The sequence below is a fragment of the Diabrotica undecimpunctata genome, chromosome 4 (genome assembly GCF_040954645.1).
Source record: "Diabrotica undecimpunctata isolate CICGRU chromosome 4, icDiaUnde3, whole genome shotgun sequence".
Classification (NCBI taxonomy): Eukaryota; Metazoa; Arthropoda; class Insecta; order Coleoptera; family Chrysomelidae; genus Diabrotica; species Diabrotica undecimpunctata.
Genome location: NC_092806.1, coordinates 129,707,120 through 129,728,129, shown reverse-complemented (window position 1 = coordinate 129,728,129; position 21,010 = coordinate 129,707,120). Strand labels below are relative to the sequence as shown.

General features: G+C 33.2%; 1 protein-coding gene across 1 annotated transcript in view; it reads right to left on the bottom strand.

Annotated features, from left to right (window-relative positions):
* The window catches only part of axo (axotactin), a 66,652-nt gene that overhangs the window by 21,916 nt on the left and 23,726 nt on the right, over nucleotides 1-21,010 (bottom strand). The window contains exons 5-11 of the mRNA XM_072530226.1: nucleotides 19,571-19,706; nucleotides 14,627-14,911; nucleotides 9,681-10,913; nucleotides 8,835-9,183; nucleotides 6,331-6,548; nucleotides 3,722-3,895; nucleotides 60-285 (exon numbers count right to left, since the gene is read on the bottom strand). Coding sequence (XP_072386327.1) covers nucleotides 60-285; nucleotides 3,722-3,895; nucleotides 6,331-6,548; nucleotides 8,835-9,183; nucleotides 9,681-10,913; nucleotides 14,627-14,911; nucleotides 19,571-19,706 — 2,621 coding nt within the window. The remainder of the gene's footprint in view (nucleotides 1-59; nucleotides 286-3,721; nucleotides 3,896-6,330; nucleotides 6,549-8,834; nucleotides 9,184-9,680; nucleotides 10,914-14,626; nucleotides 14,912-19,570; nucleotides 19,707-21,010) is intronic.

The window sequence follows — 21,010 nt, the reverse complement described above, 5'->3', positions numbered from 1 at the left end:
TATCTATTGGATAAATATTAAACTCTTTAATATTATATACTAAGTAATTTTATGTTTACCTAATTGTTCCTCCAATAAACATGGATCCCTCGAATGGACCAAACTCTTCCTCGGGTTTTAAATTGACCATTTGGAAATCTTCGTTAATCATAAATCTGACATGATATTTATTGTAATCGATCCAAACTTTATGCCACTCACCACCATTTAATTTCCGGCCAGAAATTATAACAAGTTCTTTGGATACGCCAGTATTAAGTGTAAAATTAAAAGTAAGTTGAAAATCTAAAAAAAAAATCGTTGGTTAAACCTATGGCAGATACATGTCAGAAGAATTTTATATTAAAAAATAAACTGCTCGTCTACTATAGTTAGGATATTGTTAATATTCTAATATTAACATTTTTCATTAAAATTTTTTGGTTAATTTCGTTTATTTAATCAGTAGCGCACCTAGAATTTGCTTCTGGGGGGGGGTTTTGGTTGGTCACGAAAATTTTTTTTATGATGTTACCTCCATTTTGAGTCCTTAAAATGTGTAAGTAACAGTGTGTGAGTAGGGTCATGAGGGGGGGGGTTTAACCCCCAAAACCCCCCTCGGTGCGCCACTGTATTTAATGTATTTCATACTAATTGGTAATGGTACAAAAACCTAAATGAGTCTCATTATATCGTCCGATAAGTATTCTACTAAATGTCGCAAATCTTTTTGAAAAGATCATTATCAAGATAATCTTTTCAAGATAATCTTGAAAAATAACTTAATACCAAACTACCAATTTCGCTTTAGACAAAAACATAGTACCATCGAACCTAGAGTGGTTAGAACAGCTAGATATGCACTTGGAAACAAGCCTTAAAGTACATCTGCCTTCCTAGACATCTCGTAGGTATTTGACAAGGTCGGGCATGATGGTCTAATTTCCAAAATCGAGTCACAGCTACCTTACCCATAGTCAAAATTCTTCAGATATATATATATATATATATATATATATATATATATATATATATATATATATATATATATTATATATATATATATATATATATTATATATATATATATATATATATATTATATATATATATATATATATATATATATATATATATATATATATATATATATATATATATAAGATAGATAGATTCTTCTTAATTAATCACGGCGAAGCTTGCACTTTCCTATATCCGATCTCGGCAGGTAGTACGCTACCCTCATGGTAGTCTACTCAGTCTAACCTTATATTTAGTGTATACAGCTGACATCCCTACCATAAATAACACCACGACTTCTACGTACGTAGGTGATTTCGTCATAATGGCCACTCATGTGAATCCAAGATTAGCATCCAGAAATTTGCAAAACCGTTTAAAATCATTTGCATAACTATGACGTGTCACAGTAAATAATCGACTCACATCACACTGCTCTTTGGTATCTATAAACCGAAAATTACTACCGGCTAGAAACGATGTCAAAAATCTGGGTATCAACATAGATAATCATCTAAATTGGTTAAAACATATATAGTTCAAATGACTACAACTGGGCATGCTTTAAAAGAAAATGTATAGTCAGGTTAAGTATCCAAAACAAACTTGGATGAGTATAAGGGATTCAAATCTGGGGAACTGCTAGTAATACAATATGCAAACACTACAAAGTCCTTCGTAAAGTCTGCAATGTCCTATGCTATGTGTCAAACTATGTTATACATCATGACCTGAATGTTGAAACTGTTAAACAAACCAATGGTTACTCAGTATAAAAACTACTCCAAGGGACTCATCCAAATCCACTCGCCAACAACTTCCTGACCCCACCACTGCTTAGAAGACTAAAAATGTTGGATCCTCTAAATCTCTTCACCGCTAGAAACTAGAAAGAAGTTACTTATTTGTATAAAAGTCAGAAATTTGGTAATGTAAACCAAATATAGCTACATGGTGCTTACCACTAGGTGTAGTTCCCACTGCGCCATTTTTTTTATTTCTTTCAAACATATTGTTTATTGTTATATTAGTAAAAGATTGCAATAATTAACTAAAGTTAAAAAAAATCCGACGAGGGAGTAACGCACAACCACGTTTATTTAAAGTATACGTGTAAAGTGCGCATAGAAAATGATTTCATCTTTATAAGAAATTCATAACTCTTTGATAGTCAATTAAATTTATTTATATATTTATAAAAGATATTTTTTGATAATACCGTGTTTTTACATAGCTAAAGTTGCCTTCATGGAATTCTTTAACAGCGTTTATCTAAGTTAGTGAGATAATTTGGTGTTTATGGCAAGCCACGACTTATTCAGGGGTGAACTATCATAAGCTTTTTTTAGGCCAATAAATATTAAGTGTAGTTATTATCAACTTCTTTAGTGTTCTCGATTAGCTGATTGAGACATAGCTGATTGACATTAAATCTACTCTGCTCTACTACAGCTATCATTTCTTTTTCTAGTCGATTTCTTAAAATTCTACCATACAGTCTACCAATAAATAATGTTATACTAAATCCTCTATAATTCTTACATTTTTTCTTGTCTCACTTTTTAGATATAGAAGTTGTTTACGCTATTTACCAGTCTTCAAGAATGTTTTTCTCCGTTTAAGCAGTTATTGAATATACCACCTCGGGTTTCTATTACCGCTTGTGAATTTTTTAGTAACTCTATAAGTAAACCTCCAATACTTGTTTTATTTCATCAGTTGTTATATAATTTTCCAATTCCCATGCATCCGTTATATCTTTCTCATATCTCACATCGAGAAAATTCGCCCTATTCTCAGTAACAAGACGTTTCTAATATTTCTTCCAGTCTAATTCTTAGAGTTCAACCAGGTCGATTGTCAAAACCTCTTTTTTGTCTGATTTTATTGTATAAATTCTTTTCTACGCAGCTCTTGACTTTTAGTTTCCGAGGAATCTATCAATCACACTACATTTTTAACCTAGAATTCGTTTTTAGACTGTCGGCATATATTTTTCTATACTTTGATGTTTCTGCACTAACCCAGTCTTCATAACTTTATCTTTACTCCCTGATATTCACATGCCCACCAATATGGTTTTTGGATTTCTTATATTTACTTCTTTCGTGTTCTGAGGAGCTAGCTCAGTGCTCCAACCCCCAATATGGAGCTTCAGGTAATATTTCGTAGAGATTTTCTTCCTCCAGTAAGATTGTTTTTTCTGTAGTTTTAGAATAGCTACGTTTGGTGTAATTTCAGAGTTTTCTTTCTTCTACACGGATTATCTCTACGACTAGAAAGCTTTATCTGTCTTGTTCTGCCTTGCTCCTTTACTGTGTTTGAAAACATAGCTGTCACTTCTTCTATTGACGCCGAACCGAAGATCTTACTCTACGCTGTCGCTACCGTTGTGGTCTTTAATCTAAATTACGCAGGGAATATCAACAATATTGTTAAAGCTTAGGATATATAAAAACCAAGGAGGCTTTAACAGCCAACCAAAGAGACATTTTAAAGTGTTAATTAGAATAAACAAGAATAAACACATCTATACGTTTGTAGTTTGCGTACTGTGAATACTTGCATACTAAGATGTACATAAAAAGCAGACATTTTTGTTTCTCTTTTATAATGAAAAACTTTATAGATTTTTTGTTAAATTAACTGAAAGAGCAATACAACAGAACAGATCTTTTGACAAAAACGATATCAGGCATTTTTAAGATTAATGTTAAACTTACCACTTGTTAGGGCAACCATAAAACTTGGGTAGTTTGGCCTTATCGGAGGTTGATATAGAAGAATGGCTTTTTTGCCGGTAGTACGAAAAGAAAACGCCAAATCACCTTTTCGCCATCCAGGAACCTCAATGTACGATTGACTTGTAGTAAAAGTAACTACGTATCTCTGCGTATCTAAAAATAATAACTAATGGTTTAGACGTAATAAGCTAGATAAAAACATGGATAATATTAGTAATTAAATAAATATTAAACAAAAAAATAGTAATTAAAGCATTTTTTATAATATTCTACTGGACCACGTAGTCCGTTTTGATTTTCGGAAAAGCAAAAAAATCGTTTTGGGATCAGCAATGTGGTGAGGATGGTTTACAATTTTGACTTTTTTTTAAGTTAAAAATTTTCTCTTGAAGGAGAATGATTCGTTGCTTGTAGCAAACGAATGGCTGTATATCAGTCAGCAGTAATAATTATTCGACCATTACTTTTACATGATCAGATCTGGTTTCGAGGCAAATATCGCTACTATTTTTTTAAGGAAATTTGAGACACCAATATAAATAAATCTAGGATTTGTCACCACACACGATGTTGTACAAATCTTTTTTTTTGTTTACTGCGTTTAAGTGGTCTAGAATTTTCTGACACCAATTCACCCGTGTTACTTTTGGTTATTCAGCCAACAGATGAAGATAGGTAACAATTTGACAAAAGGAAAACAAGAGATACTGAATACAGCTAAACTGCAAAAGTTAGGGCCCCAATAAATTTTAACCCGAGATTTACAAAGGACTTAAAATAATCAGAAAACATATTAAAGAATTACCAAATATCTATCTTTAATTCAATGATATATATTTATATATATATATATATATATATATATATATATATATATATATATATATATACACTAAACTACTATAGTGAAAATATTCACTGTCAAAAGCGACAAAGGTAACGTAACTGTTGCATTTTTTGCTAAATCTCAGTACATTGTATCCAACAATCAGAATATCTATTATCATTCACTACCTTATATACCATCATTAATACCTAAATTAATACAAATACTAAAGGTTATTGACAATATAAAACTAGCAACAAAAAACATCAAAACTATTTCATCTTTATATTTTAAAACTAAATATTATCCTGAAATTGTGTATATTGGTGAGACCGGAAAAAATCTTTCAAATCGTATAATTTCCCACAAAAGTGATAGTAGAATAAAAAAACTATCTTGTGCTTTAGCAGAGCATGTAATCGACAAAGACCATATATTATGGATTTTGATATCATTAAAATTTTGTGTAATGAAGGTAATAAATTCAAAAGGACTTTTTTAGAAATGGTTTGTATTAGCAGGAGTGATAATAATTTAAACAACAGATCAGAAATTCAAAATCTAAGCAAAATTTATAATAATATTATTTCTCTATAGTTTATGTATAAAACCAGTAAAATATCACATTTTTAATTTAATTTTTCAGTTTTTATTAGTAAATGAAAAAGAATATTTAACAAAATTTTAATTTTGGCAATATACCTAATTGTCAAAAATAAAATTGTAAGTTGGCATTTATGACTTAAGGCTTATTTATAATTGGTCGCTATTCTAACTTATTTATAATATATTTACTATTACAAAATCAGTATTTGTCAACCATATGATATATGGTTAATAAATACTAGTTCAGTAAACAATCAACCAATACCCGAATTGCTGGTGTCCGTAAAAGTGTGTAGGAGAATCCAAGGCAGTGGATTTCATGCTGCTCACAAGAACTCTGCATTTAACAGACCACAACTTAAGGAGTTTTGCCTTGTGACTTGGGGCTGTACCTATACAAAATTTAGCTGACCCAGAAGTTGAAGGTACACGACTATATACAATGAAGTGTGTACGATGAAATGGTTCTGGAGCAGTTAGAAACTAACTCTAATTTTCATCGATTTTGGATAAATAGGTACATCAAGAAACACAATTGCCAAGATCTAAGAGCGTCCAATGCATCCGAAAAAAGTCACTGTTTAGTATGGATTTCGAAGTGGCGGCGTAATCGTTCCATATTTCTTTGAAACCGATGTTGGCTAGGTCATCACCGTCAATGGCAAGCGCTGTAGATCGGTGACTACCAACTTTTTTTTGGCCTGAATGTCATCTCACATGGGTGTGATGTGAACTGGCTACCCCCGTTAGACTCTTTCTTGTGGGATTTAATTAGTTCAAAGATCTATGCGAATAAGATATAAATTACAGCGACCGTCAGATCCAACATAACCCATGCCACCCTGGTCAAATTCAGCCTGATTTATGCGCCAGAATTATGAAAAATTGGACATTTTGGATGCTCTCCTTTCGGATTTTGTTTTATATTTAAAAGATATATTTAAGATTATCAAGAAAATAGCTTCAGAATAATATTAGACAGTAAATCTGCCAAAGACACGGGGAGTTCTATAATAGTTATTGGCAGATGTACAATAATAAAATTGGCTGTACTCGTAGTACGATAGATGTAGAGTAGACAGCTTATCCTTAGATCAGCTGAGGCCTACTTATTGATATATACTTTTAAATACTGCTTATTTTATTTTTTACTTACTCGTTTCTACACATTCTAAAGGTCCCAGGGTTATTCTTCCAAGCGCATCATCTGGTAGGTCAGGTTGCTGCAAAAAGACCATTTCGGTAACACCCACACTTTTGGCGCTAGTATAATATCCATCATCTGTGTACCATTTGTCATCATCTATGTCTTCGCAGTTACACCATTGAGATTTATTTTCACACTTTTTACCAATTGAACATGGACACGTTCCCCTGTAAAACTAATTGTTTTAAGAAGACTACTTCTAGAAAGACTACTCCTGGAATGCATTAAAAATAAATAGAACTAATAATATTAAACTGTTATTGACGAAATGTAAAGTATTTGGCAGCTGAACAATTTAAAAGTCATCAAGCCTAATAAAATAATTTAGGATATACTAACAAATTATATTATAATCTTCAATATTTATCCTGTAGAATAGCTTGGTATGTTAAATAAAACAAATTATACAATTAATATCATCCAATATGCAGATTACTACTGTATATAGTATCGTCAAAACTTTAAGGTTAGTATTGAAAATATGAAAGAGTACAAGAGAGTTCCGAATATTAAATTTTATTAACCCATTAATGCACTATGGCGTCATTTTTTGGAAAATGACATGATTTATGCAGGCAGTCAAAGTTCAGATTTATTTCACAACAGTTTCCTATGTAATTTTAACTTCTGTGAACACGTGTTTTTAGTTAGTAGTAAGTTTTGTGTATAAATTAACTGGATAAAAATTTGATTTTTGGTAGCAACGTATTCTTAAATCATAGAAAAAGGTATATCTATCAAGTAAGTGGTATTATTTTATCTGTGCTAGTTGGTACAACTGCCCAGTTATCAGTGTTGCGTTTTTGCAACACTGGGCACAAGGCATATTATTAGTACATAAAATCATTTTTATTCTAGAAGGTGGAAATAAGATGCCAAATCAACTTGGCTTGACCAGTTTCGGTCGTACTAGTAATAATAGTTGTCCTAAAAAATTATTACAAATCAAGGGCACATAAAATATGTCCATCCTGGAAGAATCGAACCTTATGGAGTCAGCTTTCAGTGCATATGTTTTCCTAACACCTCCTGACTCCACTGAATTGACTGATAAAGATAGTGGAGATGAAGACTATAGAGGAACATTCAATAACCTAAAAAAAATATGTTGGATGCGGAATCAGAAGCTGTAATTCTTCAAAAAAAAGAAAGAAGGATCGACGAAGAAAATATAAATCTATATGAAAAAGAGACAGATCTTCAAAGTGTGACACAAGTTTAGGAAGAAGAAGATACGGAAGAGATTGAGATGGAAACAGAAATAGAGCTACATAATGAAGAAATTTAAGATATTCAAGAGCCATATTCTGAGATTCGTGCAAAAAGAATAAAAAATTTATTAAAAGCCTTTATAAAAGGTATATAATTAAAAAACCCAATCGGACTATATCAAAACAACAAAATGTGTTCGGAATCTATATTCCATCATCAGTGTCTAGGTGTACATGTCTTGAGCCACTAAATATCTGGGTAAAAAGCCGTTAAAAGTTATTGGTTTAAATTTATTTTACATTATAAGATCTTATATGTTAAGATGTTAGATTTACCAGTGGATTTGATAACATGGCAACGTAAGACTCTACATGAAGAAGCTGGTCCTGAGACAAAGACTTTGTCTGAGATTTGTTCCTTTTGAAATTGAATTGAATTCATACTGTAATGTTCTCAAAAGTTAAAAAAAAACGTAAAAATTAACATTATTATGTTTTGGCGGAATATAGAAAGCCTGAAGATAGTTTTCAGGCTCTGGCAGAAAATAATCTGGTGTGATATGGCACTCACTTCAGTAAATCGCAATATTTCCTATGAGTAATTAAATTCGCAGACGAATGCTGTTGTTGCCGCTCGAGGAGTGCCTTGAAATCTGTCTTTCCGGATTTCCTGCAGCCAGCCTACTCAATCCTTTAAATTCCAAGTTAGCTCGTGGTACCTAGTCAGTCAGATAAAGGCTCATGCAAGCTTTCATCACTTCCGGTGAGGTTGGTCGTTGATCTGTCGCTTTCACTGACAGGATTTAAAAAAGCAACTGGACCAGATAACATCCCATCTGAACTCTTAAAAATGATACAAGAGGACCACATCAGTGCAGAAAGCACGATTCTGGAAGCACAACTTGGTTTCATAACTGAACACTCCAGTGAGCTACAAGTGTTAAAGTTGACCGAATACATCAAACAGGGATTCAACTAGAATAAATACACTGCTACTGCCTTCCTAGAGGTCTAGCAACAATGACTTATTCACAAAATGAGCCAATTTGAATACAGCAAGGCAATTATATGCAGGGACTATATAAAGCTGTAATATGAGTACAACAAGGATTCAATTAGAATTTAGAAAAATATGTGATGTGTCTGGTTTTACAACTATAAGATTCATGTAATATCCTATACCTAATTGAAAAATTAATTCACGATATCTTTTAGAGCTACTTACAAATGAAATACACCTACCTTTTTACCTCCCCTATAAAATCCACGGTTTCGTTCGCAGAACTTATAAACCAAGTGGCTGAATGTAATTCCAAAGGTGCTTTTTGACAGTCGTATCTGATATATTGGCTACAATTTAAAGAATGCGAAACTAACTCTTGCAGCATTTCCGCGTCGAATTCTCGATACTTAATTGTAAAAGTAAAATCCTTTTCAGACGGAGACCTGACGTCTATTTGGCTGGGTAGATTGTGTTCTACTATAGTCTTTGTGGAATCTTCGGGACTTTGGAATTCACATCGCACGTGGGCTGGAGGAAATTTACCGTTTCCGTCTATGTCTATAAGATATACGTCTGGTTTTGTATACCCTAAAATAATTATCATAATATCATATAATTATTCTAATACTCCTAAAATGGGTAAGATCTTTATGTGCGACACTGCTAAATTATGATGTGTTGTGCTGACGTCATCATCTAAATTGCTGTCAACATCGTCATCTTAACTAGACTCCTCGATTTTCAAATTATCATCTTCCTATTATAGTCACATCTACTATCACTATAACGTTCTACGTTGCTATCTTTTCCATCCATTATCCGATCAACTTTCTTTTGTAATTATAGTACGGGCAAATGTCTTTTAGAAGCCATTTTACTAAAACTATTAATTATTATTCTACAAAAATAGTACGTTAGGACACAACAATCTCTTAGCTGCCACAGAATAAAGTTTCTGTAATTTTGCTAATCTGACGGCTATTACACGAGATCACTATTCCGCCGTAAAATTGATCACAAATAAAAGATATTACTCCAATCATTTATATAGGAAAAATAAAATAAATATTAATTTTCTTTCTTACCTAAAAGCGCTAGTTCTTCACAAGTCTTCCTATACTGAGCAAAATGACAATTCTTTCCCATATAGCCAGTGTTAGCACAATCGCAAGTCAATTTGTCTTCCTTTACTGAGCACTTTCCTCCATGCTCACATGTATTGGGTCGTTTACATGCATCTATAAACCTACAATCATCCAGAGTGACCTCACCTACAACTCTTTCACTTTGCAAAATAGATCGCGGCTCTAGAATAACACCGTTGACCATAATGTCCATCATACACCCAACGAGACCTGCATTCGTTCTTGAACCGGCAGCTACCTTAATCTTATCACCGATAGCGAATTTCATGTCTCCGATTTTTTCTTGTTTCGTTCTGTTATCAAGAGTTAGTGTGATTTCTTCTAGTTCTCCTATATACGTTAAGTTCAACCAGTGCCATATACCGGGAGTCTTCTTAACACTTATCAGATGAGTAACGTTTCGGGTATTATCAGAGACTTCAAATCTTACCTCATCATTTACTATTCGAACTTCCCAGTAAATACCTGTCTGAGCTTCACTGGAAGCTACCACGCTTAAATTGCTACTAGCTTTATAACTAAAAGATAGTGATAAATTGTCAGTAAAATTATTGTGCCACCATATATGCGATGAAGAAAACGGAAACGTTATAGGTATATCTGTCACATCAATTTCGTAGAATTCAGGTCGCAGAATACCAATGTAGTGAACCTTGGGATTATTTTTGTGTAATTCGTAGATTATGGAAATATCATTGTAAAAGACGTACTTCAAAGATCCAACAAAATTATTAGTAGATTTCAGTCCCTGCTTTTTCTGTAATTCAGGACCTCCTCCAATATAAATTTCTGGATCGATATAAAGTACAGGAATTCCAGTTATATTTATAGTAACCTTTTCTTCGTTGAGAATTAAATGTATTTTATCATACTCGTGAAATATTGTTAAATTATTCCATTGGTATAGTTTAAATTCAGATGTTTGTCCCAGAACCTTTACCAGTGGGTCTTCACCAAAACTTACTTCCACAAAAACGGAATTGTTATAAATGGATGCTGCTATATAATGGTCCAAACTCTGCTCACCTCCAGCTGCGTACAGTAAAGCGGAATCGTCAAATCTGGTTTTAAACAACATGGAAAATCGAGTTACTGCAGAATGAACTCTATCTTTCCAATCGTAGACTCTGTAGGATACATATGACGACCCTCGTAAGGTTAGAATCGTTGCAGCTAAAACAAAAATAATGTGTTTTTAGAGAAGAATCGCGAAATAATTTAGTCACAACATATTTTTTTCTTCTTTTTTTAGACGAAGATATTAAGATATAAGTACTCTAATGTCTTGCGTTTAAATTTTTTATGTATTACTTTATGTGTTTAGGTAATTACAAGATTGTACTATTCGATTTTTACTGGTACTAAACTATATTATTTGCGTGGTACTCTAAATAATGATAATACAGTTTAATTTATTACCCAAAAGAGCCTATTTTCTATATTTATTTTATAATTAATAAGAAATTTATTCATATAACAGAAAATTCCGTACTGTAGCGGTCCGCTTCAAAATATTAGTGTTTTATACAGTTCTACCTATCTTAGATAGAAGAAACAGTACTAATTAGTGATCCTTTGTTATCGTTCTCGCTTATTGTATGAGATGGAGCCTAGATAACTGTATATAGAAACAAATTTTAAAGAGGCGAACGAGGTCAAATATCTAGGAGTAATACTAGATAAGCGGTTTAGATGGAAGGCCCACCTGGAAAGAATATTTAATAAAGCAAAATTTCCTTTTGGACATGTTGAAGGATATGTGGGAAATCATTGGGTATAGAACCCAAACAGATGTAGTGGCTATATATGACTATCGGCAGACCTATGATTACGTATGGGGTATTATTATGGTGATCTAAACTTCAAAAAAGACCACCAAAGAGAAGCTGAATAAGCTTCAATGACAAGCATGCTTAATCATAACAGGATGTCGAATTCCTCACCTGTCCCCATGGAAGTCATACTTGATTTCCCTTCATCACATACATGGATGAAAAAGGAGGCAAGGCGGCACTCTAAAACCGATAAAGGAGTTGGAGCTAAAGTATAAGAAGAAAAACGAAGGCTAAGCCTTAGCAAAAGCCTAGGTAATCACTTCACTATCTTCCAAGAAAAAAATATGCTATAGAGATGTGTCTGACTGGGATCAGAAAAAGTATCAAAGTAAGTTTACTCTAGGTGCCTGGACATACTTATATTGAACGGAACGAAAATCTGGACCTACTTATAAGAGAAGAGGCAAAAGAAACATTCATAGACCCAGAATCTCTCTTTGAAATAACAAGAAGCACAGGTGCTATAGAGATGTGACTGGAGGAACTAATAAAGAGAAACGCCAGGGTTAGATCTGCAAAGATTATATCGGATAGCCAGGCGGATTTAAAAACACTGAAGTCAAATCGAATTGACTCCAAGTTAGTTTGAAACTGTCTTCAGAATCTGAGTGGGATCGGAAAAAGTATCAAAGTAAGTTTACTTTGGGTGTGAACACACTGGTATTGAAGGGGACGAAAATCTGGACCTTCTTTTAAGGACAGAGGCAAAACAAAACATTCATAGGTCCAGAATTTGTCTTTGAAATAGCAAGAAGCACAGGTGATTATCTGGTGGAAAAATAAATCATAACCACTGGTACGAACAAATGGGTCTTAAACATTCGAAGGCTTTTATCCATGTACCTTCAAAGAAGAGATCCAAAGATCTACTAGATATAAATAGGAATGATATACAAATTATCGTAGGTCTCCTAACAGGATACTGTCGCCTCAAGGGACAAATGAATAAAATCGGACTGACAGAAAGTGCGAATTGCAAGTTTTGTTGGGCTGAAGACGAGATGATGGAACACTTTCTGTGCAACTACCCAGGATTAGATGGGATAAGGCTCGATACATTTGAGAATTATCAACTCGAACCCTACGACTTTGGAGAAGTGTTACCAAAGGCCCTAATAGACTTTTTTAAAAATTCTGAGCTGAAGGGACTACCGTAACCTAGGGATGAACCACAATCAATCTCTTACGTTAGGTAACCTATCCTAAGGTAACCTTTCCTAAGCTAGCGTTCTTATATATAATTAAATACGCTCTTTTTAGTAATACTACGCTATTAAAAGAGTCCAAATAATCTTTATATAACGCCTTATATTTTTTTGTCTTCCCTGTTCTATAGAAATTTCTAAAATATTGTTGAGGTACCTAATCTTTTTTTTTGCTGCACGTTTACTTATTGTCTTGTAACAGGCATTTGAACAAGTTCGACACTATCTTGATGAGAATTCTAATAGTCCCTCCTTTTTCGACATACCTATTATTATTTCATTTTTTGATTTTTTAACCAAGTATTTATATTATTCAACTAGTCCCTTCTTTTCTATCCAATCTTCTATATTAAACGCCTCTACAAAATTGTTTGAAAATGCTTTTGGCACTGAGTTAATCTACAAATTGAAATTAATGGTTGCATCCTGTATTATTACTGAAAATTGTCGATTTTGTCATAAATCAATCGTTACAACTTATTCTCACGTGACTCATTTGTTATCGTAAAGTGGCATACCGTTGCTTTCAGGCAACACCAAAATTACATTTTATTTTATACTATTTTTAAATACAAAGTTCTCTTAATTTTTTTATAGAATTAAAAGTAAAACATTAAAATTAGAATAATAAATCAAGTCTTAAACGGACGTTGCTTTCAGACAACTTTATTCCATCACGCGATGGAAGTATCTCAGGTTAGTGTAGATAGATTTTCTGGAAATTGAGGTAGTAGAAATGATAGTGAGTTAGATAAAGATTATGTTATTGACGATCCGTCTTATATACATTCTGACAACAGAGATGTATCTGTAAGTATATTTTTTAGGCTCTTCTAGCGAGTTCTATTTCTAATATCAATATTTTTGTAGGATGAAAGCGCTAAGATAAATGGATGGCATTCTTTCTATTAAGAAATTTCTTCTCTATGAAATTCTTTCATAGAGAGACATCTGAAGATGAATTGGAAGATTCATCTAATTCTAGAGCTAAAAAGTTAAAAGTATCCTACAAATTGAAAGTCTGCAAAACAAAAATTTGATTACATATTCCGAAATGGAAAGGTAATGTACCTACAGCAAACGAAGTAAAACAGTAAATATATTTTATTAGGTACTACATTTTTTGACGATGAGTTGGTTGAACTTTTAATTCAGCAGGCTAATTTATACTGTATCCAAGAAAATCCGAATATACTACTTGCAGTTATAAAAACTGAAATGGAACAATTTATTTGGCAAAATGGAGAATTTACATATGAGCGACAACTCTAAACAACTAAAGAGTCCCGATTATAATAAATTATACAAGATAAGACCGTTGATTACTAAAGTGAATAAAGCATGTTCTACAATTTCCATTGAAGAACTTTTGTAAATCGATGAGCACATTGTTCCTTTCAAAGGAAGCAGCAGTGTCAAGCAGTACAACCCAAATAAACCGAAAAAATGGAGGTAAAAGAACATATCTAATACTTCTTGTTTGATGTTATTTCTGATTCCTCTGGTTTGATGTTTCAATTTGAAATTTACACAGGGAAAGAACATCATCATTTAAAATATATTGTTTTGGCTGGTAATGTGGTCCTCAGCTTATCTGAGATTATTCCGTAACACCAGAATTATACATAAATTATACTTTGACAAATTGGACTGCATCAACTTGCATTTCTCACAACTCATAAATTAGTCTACAGAAATTTTTAAAATTATCACTAAAGCTATGTCAAAACAAGAAATGATTTTAAGTCTACTTAGTTATATTTCATGCAATATAGGGTTAACGTTGATTCTCATGCAATTCAAACGGTAATATTAATTAATAATAAAATTATTTAACTGTACTTACTGTATATGTCACAATATTCTCCTTCATATTTAGTTCCAAAGCAATCACAAGTAAACATATTGTAATGATTGATACATTTGGAGCCTTGAAAACAAAGGTTTTCTTCGGATATGCATTTGTCAGCACATCCTTCTTGAACGTTCTCATGTTTTGTAGCAATAAGAGGTGTGATAGGTAAAAGATCGGAGGCTGACTTTCCTGTACTAAGAATGACATTTTTGATGCAACCAACAAACGATTCAATTATGTATTTCACTCCATGCAATCTTTCTTCCGAACTAAGTCCTGTAACATGGAAACATTTTACTAATTATCCGATTCATATCAAGATAAATGTTATGTTTATATTGGGTTAAGCCACATAGTACAAAGGTAAGATGCATTAGGGGTGTAGAGTTGTGTTATAGAGGTAGCACCTTTTATCGGAACGACCACATCGAGCGTCATAGACGGGAGATGGTTCTTGATAACTGGTCCTCATAAGACAGCTAACTCTCACTTATGGCTCCACGTGCCACACCCCGGGCAACTGCATTGGTCTGCAGGCTAAACTAAGTGAGGGTAGCCAGATATGGCGAAAATTCCCCCGAGCGATTGCCGGTATAAGCAATCCCACACTTACTGACCAACGGCTTCGAGCGGATGAGTTGGTAAGTGGAAGGGCACTCTTTTGTCCTGGTGCTAAGAAATTGGCACCAAAGGCGAATGAATCAAGTAAATGGTCAATGGCATAAGGATGCAGAAGGCAAGGAGAAACCACTGCATTAAAGATCCAATTGGATATCTCTAGTACAATTATCATGGCAATGAGTACTAAAGGAAAAAAAGAAACTGATCATGGGAATCGGAGCCCAAGATCCGGCAGGGGAGGAACAGACAAGGACTCCCAGGTCGTTAACCGGCGAAACCCTTGTCAAACTTCGAAACAAGATAAACTAAAATTATCAAAAACAAAAATAGGTACGTGGAACGTCAAAAGCATGTATCAACCTGGTAAAATGCATAACATACTTCAGGAAATGGGAAGACTGAATATAAATATATTAGGAGTAAGCGAAACATGGTGGCCTAACTCAGGATATCTTTCAACAAAAACCGGTACCTTATATTATCCGGGAAACACTGATAACCAACATAGACGTGGAGTAGCAATTATTGTCGATACAGAGGTCAACAAGTCAATAGAGGGCTTTGTCCCAATCTCAGAAAGAGTGATGCTACTACAAATAAGGACATCACACAAAACTAAATCTGATCCAAGTATATGCGCCAACGACGGATGCAACAGAAGATGAAGTAGAAACATTCTACCAACAAATTGAAGATGCACTGAAAATGACAAAGAACAGGGAAATCACGTTATCACGTAGTTATGGGCGATTTCAATGCAAAAGTCGGCAAAGGAAGAGCTGGAACAGTAATGGGAGACCAAGGACTAGGGAAACGTAATGATAGAGGAATTCTGCCAAGAACGAAGTCTAATAATCACAAACACGTTCTTTAAATTACCAATGAGACGGTTATATACATGGCGCTCACCAGCAGATAAACCGGAAAAAGTTGTAAGAAACCAAATCGACTATATAATGATTAAAGAGAGATATCGTAACACCATCAAATCAGTTAAAACATATTCAGGAGCATATGTCGCATCAGACCATAACCCACTAATCGCTAATGTCACGCTTAAGCTTAAACGTATTAGAAAACCACAAAGAACTCCAAAATTAGATGTTAGAAAACTGAAAGAAGTTGATATAAAAATCAAACTTCAACAGAAAATATACGAACCCTTTGATAAATTAGATACTAACACTTACGAGATAAACAAACAATGGGAAACACTAAAAAACTGCCTCCTCGCTCCATGCAAAGAGATATTAAAAGAACCGACACGAAAGAAAGACAATTGGATGACCGTCGGGTTACTCGGCATTATGGAACAACGAAGACAAGCCAAGAACAAAGACAGTCACAATTACAAAATCATTAACAACGAAATCAGAAAAAAGATAAGAGAGACAAAACAAACTTACGACCTATTCAACATACATAAAAAAGTTAAAGAAATGGCAGGACTGCAAAAAAGAAACCACAACACAACTCTTTTAGATAAAAATGGAAATACTATGATAACTACTGACGAAAAACTAAAACGATGGGAAGAGTATATGGAAGAGCTCTTCGACGACGAAAGAGGAAACCCAAAAGACTTGTCTTTTGAGGACAGAGAAACAAATGTAGAAATTACAAAGGAAGAAATACTGTAAGCACTAAAGAACAACAGAAATGGAAAAAGCCCGGGGCCAGATCAATTGCCTATTGATATCCTTAAAATAATAGAAAATGAGTACATTGATGTCCTCTTAAAGCTTTTTAATAAAATTTATCAATCGGGTGACATACCCAACGAATGGTTGACCTCAACATTCATTTGTCTCCCAAAAAAGAAAAATGCTAGAGAATGCACCGACCACCGTACCATAAGCCTGATGTCTCACACACTTAAATTGTTTTTAAAGATCATTCATAAACGCATTTACAAAACACTTGATATGGATATTGAAGAAACTCAATTTGGATTCCGTAATGGCGTAGGTACCCGTGAAGCTCTATTTGCATTCAACGTACTAATCCAGAGATGCTTGGATGTGAACCAAGATATGTACGTCAGTTTCATAGACTACAACAAAACTTTCGACAAAGTCCGCCACAAAGAGCTAATGGACGTCCTCAAAGCAAAACAACTACAACACAATGACGTTCGAATTATAACAAATCTATATTATAAACAGCAGGCACACGTACGCATTAATGAACACACATCAGAAGAGTTCGAAGTTAAAAGAGGAGTGCGACAGGGGTGTGTATTGTCACCACTACTATTCAATGCATACTCTGAAGAAATTATGAAAAGAGCTCTTGAGGGAGAAACAGCAGGAATCAAGGTCAATGGAACACCAATTAACAACATTAGATATGCGGACAATACTATCATAATAACAGACAACCTCCAAGACCTCCAAAAGCTAATGAACAAGATAGTTGAGTATGGAGAACAATATGGATTATCAATAAACACCAAGAAAACCAAATTTATGAGGATATCAAAAACCCAAAATAATGGTGAAAGCCTGACAATTAACGGTAGTGCTTTAGAACAAGTTGAAAACTACCACTATCTTGGCACAATAATTAATCACACAAACGATTACTCCAAAGAAATCAAAGTTCGAAGAGAGAAAGCACGTATGATAAAGGTACTTTGATAAAGGCACGTAAATAAAATGATAAAGGTACTTTGTGCAAGAGAACTAAAATTGGACTTGAGAATTAGGCTGGCAAGGTGTTATATTTTCTCGACTCTGCTTTATGGGATAGAAGCATGGACACTTAACGCGTCGACTGCTAAAAAGTTGGAAGCATTTGAAATGTGGGTGTATAGAAGAATCCTGAAGATATCATGGACCGAGCATGTAACAAACAACGAAGTCATGAGAAGAATCAACAAAAGAATGGAAGTATTGGAAACCATCAAGATACGAAAGCTGCAATACCTGGGGCATGTTATGCGTAATGAGAGATACAACCTACTTCAATTGATTATACAAGGGAAAATCCAGGACAAGAGAAGTGTAGGAAGAAAAAAATCTCATGGTTGCGTAATTTGAGGGAATAGTACGGATGCACATCAATAATCTTGAAAGAAATAGAGAAACAATGGACTACGTAAGCTCTGACGTCACAATGGGTGGGACTTCTAAAAACCTTTCCAAACATTTCTAATTCGTGTGTATTTGTCCTATGAGAAGTTGGAGATATTGGTTTTTTGAATTGTTTGGAGAATAAATAAGGACTTTTGGTTATGAACATTCATTCAGTGCGATTGGTATGATTTGTTGTTCGTGAATTTGTGAGGTAAGAATATCAAATTATTAAGATATTTACTATCAATGTTCATGTTTTAATGTTATGTTATTGTTTGATTAAAACTTTAATTATTTTTTACTGTATTTCAAGATATTTTGTTATTGTTTTTATCGGGTTTATTTTAAAATAAATCAATAAATCATTGAATTTATTTACGAAGTTGAAAAATATTTAAATTATTGTTTTATTCTTTTTTAAGTGCTAGTGATTTTATCCCCTAAAGGACTAAATATATTCGTTTTATCGTAGTTTAAATAGTTAATAGTAGTTCTGTTGTCATTATTGAAAAATTCAATAATGACAAAATGACTGGATATCTTCAACAGATGTTTACTAATCATTATATGCTCAGATCTAAAAAATAATAAACTCAAAAACTATTACAACATTGAAAATTTTTTTTAAACGCTTATTATGACAATTTGATAGAAAGGTTTCCAAAGATTGTTATATTACAACTTAAACTACGAGAAAACGAATATATTTAGTCTTTTATAGGATAAAATCACTGGCGACGAAAAAAAGAATAAGACATTAAATTAAATATTTTTCAACTTCGTAAATAAATTCAATGATTTAATAATTTATTTTGAAATAATCCTGATAAAAACAACAAAATACCTTAAAATACAGTAAAAAAAAAATAATAAACAAGGTTATTGCTTACAAGATCGAGGCCTAGTAGGTCAACCATGAATTTAAAAAAATATTGTTAAGCTCTTGGAGCTTAATATTTAGTTGGATTAATAAAGATGATACATTAACAAATTTCGAATTTTAAAGCTTCTTCTATATGTACGGAATTAAACAATTTATTCATTTGACGTATGTACTATCAGAAGCACATTTTCTCCAACTCCCAGATCAAACTGTGATATTTAAGGAATTAAAAGATGATTAATTTATAAAAAAGAGTTTATCTACTTCAAAAAGCTCTTTTTTATTTATTGTCATTGACCACAATCAAAAAACTTTTCATATTTTGAATATAAAAAAGTAATAGGTGATATATACCTCCAATTAAAATAACAGATGTAACATTGGAGGAAACTCCATAATTATTATCTTTGTCAAGGCCTTTTAAAGTTGTCTCTTCCTTTAAATCATCTACAGTAGCCATCAGTCTTGCTCCATGAACATCTATTCTAACCTAAAAATAATCAGTTTAATTAATTTGCAATTTTTATTGCAATAATTGCAATAATTGCAATTAATTAATTTAATTAATAATTAATTTGCAAAATATACATACATGACACAAATTAATTCACGTAAATCATACAATATATAAATCAGTTAAAGAATTAGTGTTAAGGCATGTTTTCACACTACGTCTTATTGTACGTTTTGTGGGTCATATAAAACGTACGACAAAATGTAAGTTTTGTCCAGTGTATATACACTACGTTTTTCCTTCCGTTTTCTACCTCATTTCTAATTCAGAGTCTTGAGTTGTGTGAAATTTGTTTAGTGTTTTTTTTATTATGGAGGAAACACGGCTGCTTTCTTTTATTTCTTCAACTATAACGATACTACGACTGAGGAAAAAGGGGATGAAGAGGGAAAAGACAAGATGGTCAAGAGCGTGGCTTCTGAAAAGACGCCAGTATTCCAACGTCTCGTTACTAAAAGAACTGAGAGGCGAACCAGATGACTGGCGCAATTATTTGCGAATGGACACCTCAGCCTATTGGTAATTGCTAGAGTTGGTAACACCATACATATTGAAACAAGACACCTGCATGAGAAAAGCCATTACACCCCATGATAGACACACAGCAACTCTCAGATATCTTGCAACAGGACACAGCCTCAAGGACTTGGAGTTCACAACCATAATATCCAAACCAGTGTTAAGCCAAATAATTCCTGAAACCTGTAATGCAATCTACTTGGTTTTAAAACAAAACTACTTAAAAGTAAGTACATACTAGTACATTGCCGCAAATCTGACATTATTAGGCTTTTTTTTGGGAAAAATGAAGCGAACTGCAGTGGAACTAGTCGTCAAATAAGTCAAGATCGGACGACTTGTCTGAACATGTATTTTCACGTAACATTTTATCCTATCAGTTCTCGCAAAACTATGCTTCTCCTATAATTTCTACGATCTGACCTTGGATTACATTTCGATTCGACAAGACGTACGTTTTGCTGTTTACATGCCACGTTTTATTGTATAGGATTTGTCCTATCCAACAAAACGTACAATAAGACGTAGCGTGAAAACCGGCCTTTAGATTAGATTGAGATGATTGAATGAAGCGAAAAAACATTTAAAAATATAAATAAAAAAGCATGTAGCAAGCGCAAATTAAATAATTAAGAAGTATCGAGAATAAGTATAACAATAGAGTATTACTATCAAAGTATTAGTTGATAAGTTCAGTCATCTTATATTGCTTATGATTTAAAAAGTAAAAAGTGTAAAAACCTAAAAGAATTACAAAGGTA